At 56.4% G+C, this 2,498-nt stretch overlaps 1 protein-coding gene across 7 annotated transcripts in view; it reads left to right on the forward strand.

The window, feature by feature from the left end:
- The window catches only part of LOC113211090 (zinc metalloproteinase-disintegrin-like NaMP), a 242,718-nt gene that overhangs the window by 126,880 nt on the left and 113,340 nt on the right, over positions 1 to 2,498 (forward strand). For 5 of the 7 annotated variants that reach the window (XM_052269400.1, XM_052269399.1, XM_052269398.1 and 2 more), the window contains one exon: positions 384 to 392. The exons of the other annotated variants lie outside the window; for them this stretch is intronic. In XM_052269400.1, coding sequence (XP_052125360.1) covers positions 384 to 392 — 9 coding nt within the window. The remainder of the gene's footprint in view (positions 1 to 383; positions 393 to 2,498) is intronic. 7 annotated transcript variants of the gene reach the window in all.

The raw sequence follows: 2,498 nt of genomic DNA on the forward strand, positions 1-2,498 counted from the left end.
GGTCGGCCTGGAGGAGGGGGGGAAGCCCCGGGGCCCTCAGGACTGTAATCAAGGGCCGTCGCCGTGGCAACCACACGCGCGCCGTGCCGCCCCTCGCGCCGCAGCCAGCCAGCGCCAGCCCCCCTCGCTCCAAATCTGTATCACCCTCCTCCTCGTTCTCATCCTGCTCCTCTCTCGCGCTGCCCCCCTTCCCCCCTTCCTCACCTCGGTGTAGGACAAACAAGCAGTCCTCTCTCCCACCCCACAACCCCCACCGCACAACCCCCTCCCTACTGGCGTCCTCGCCCCCCCCCCCTTTTGCTCATAGCACGTATCCCTGAACATTCTCATCCCTACCTCAACTGCCCTCACTAATGCGTTTGCCGTGCGCCTGTGTGTTGCAGAACTCGCAGGTAAGCGTGCTGAGCAGCTGCGTGCAGGCCCCGGCGGTGGTGGTGAGTGGAAGCGTGTGTCGGTCGTCGCAAAATCTACCAAACTGAAACTGACAGAAAGTACTGCATAGTTAAACATGATCACTGGAAAATTACACAGGTCACGTGACACGTTACGGCTACTTTTAACTGCATTTACGTCCACAATTATCGTTTCGTTACACAAATGGCATAACGTGACAATTTTGGTCCGCACCAAAATCAATTACGGTGGTTACAGTGCAAATTTAACTTGGACAGCGAAGCTCTGTATTATGGGGTCACGGTTTAGAACATTCACCTTCCATTTTAAATAGTTTATCGGGCTCTGCCTCTGCTTCATTCTGCCTATTGTTAAAAAATTACTTTAACAATTATTGAAATAATGTAAATGTAAATGTCTTTCTGCTTTTTTTCCCGCTGTTTGCACAGGCATCTTGCTTTTCTTGAAAGTGCCAAGTTTTACCTCTGTGTTTTTCAAGTGAAAAGGACAAACATGAAGAGTGTTACGCGCGGCATACTGAAAGAGAGAAAGAGAGAGAGAGAGAGAGAGAGAGAGAGAGAGAGAGAGAGAGAAGCAGATCTCTTTTTGCACTTGCAGCGTGCACCCGTGTTAACCCCCTTGTTTCTTTGAGCCCTGCTGTGCCGCGTCCCCAAGGCCACGCCGCCGCGCCGGCTTGCTCGGGGCAGGCGGGCAGAAGGGGCCTCGAAGGCCAGGGCCCTGTTAACCTTTGCCGACATCAAAGAGATCGTGATTTACCTGGTCTGCCTCCATCATCTAATAAAGCGAACCAGCGCGGGCGGGGCGGTGAGAGGACGGGGCGTGGCGTGGCATGGCGTGGCATGGCGTGGCGGGGCGTGGCGGGGAGTGGCGGCGGCTCCATGGTGACAAAGAAAGTAGTCCCCTTTTGCCTGCGAGGCTTGAGAACACTCATGTGCCGATAACAGCCCTTGAGCATATCGCTCTATCCTTGCATGTTTCGGCGAAGAAAGGTACTGTGATCGGCAGACGTAGGAGTAGGCGAAGGTAGGCGGGCGTGTGTGTGTGTTTGAGAGAGAGAGAGAGAGAGAGAGAGAGAGAGAGAGAGAGAGAGAGAGAGATTGCCCCGCAGTGGAGCGGAGTGCTAGCTCGCGGGCGGGGGGTTAAGGGATTGTGTGTTCGGAGAGTAAGATTGAGCTTTCCTCTCTTGGCTACGATTTCGCGATACCACCGCACACACACCCCTCCCTCCCCGACATGAAAATCCTATTTTCGGACACGCGGAGGCGTAACTCTTATCGGAGAAACGTCCGGGCCGTGTATCCTTGACGCGGCCGGCAGGCCAGGTCCGCAGAACAAGCCGCTCCATTTAGCGTGCGGAGCGGCGTGGCCGCGTAGCTCGGCGGATGCGCTCGGGATAGGGATAAGGGAAGGGAAAAGCCAATTGGGCGTATTCAAATGGTGCCGCGCATCTATATTTAGAAAACTGCGCCTGACGCGACGCTTGTACACACACGCACACGGCGCTGTTCACGTTACACCTCCATAGCCTTTCTCTCCCTCTGGTCGCGTCCCGCCCTGCATTTCCTTTTCTCCGCCTCTCTCTCTCTCTCTCTCGCTCGCTCGCTCGCTTGCTCGCTCGCTTGCTCGCTCGCCGCACACACACATAGCAGGGCCGGCAGGCTAAAGCGGATAAGAGGCCTCTTGATTACCTTACCGCAGCTTGGAACAATGGGCATTAACTCCCGTGTCTGTGTGGTGGTGGGCAGGGTAGGGTGGGCAGGCGGTGGTGGTGGTGCGGCGAGGGGCGAGCGGCTCGCTTTATTTATTTTTCACATCCCGGCGGTACAAAGTGGCCGGCTGGCGTCCATCTTTTCTCATGGCTATTACCCCCCGTCCTACTTGCCTCGCTCTCCTCCTCCTCCTCCTCCGTGCTGCTCCCCCCCCCCTCTCCCCGCCTCGTCTGATTTAGCCACGCGGCTCACGTGTGTGCAACGGGTTTGCGCTGCTACTCCGGCTCATGAGGAGAAGGGTGGAGGTGGGTGGGGGCCGTGTTCAAGAGCTAAGAGAGAGAGAGAGAGAGAGAGAGAGAGAGAGAGAGAGAGAGA

This window comes from Frankliniella occidentalis, unplaced genomic scaffold (assembly GCF_000697945.3).
Source record: "Frankliniella occidentalis isolate FOCC.00 unplaced genomic scaffold, Focc_3.1 Scaffold91, whole genome shotgun sequence".
Taxonomy (NCBI): domain Eukaryota; kingdom Metazoa; phylum Arthropoda; class Insecta; order Thysanoptera; family Thripidae; genus Frankliniella; species Frankliniella occidentalis.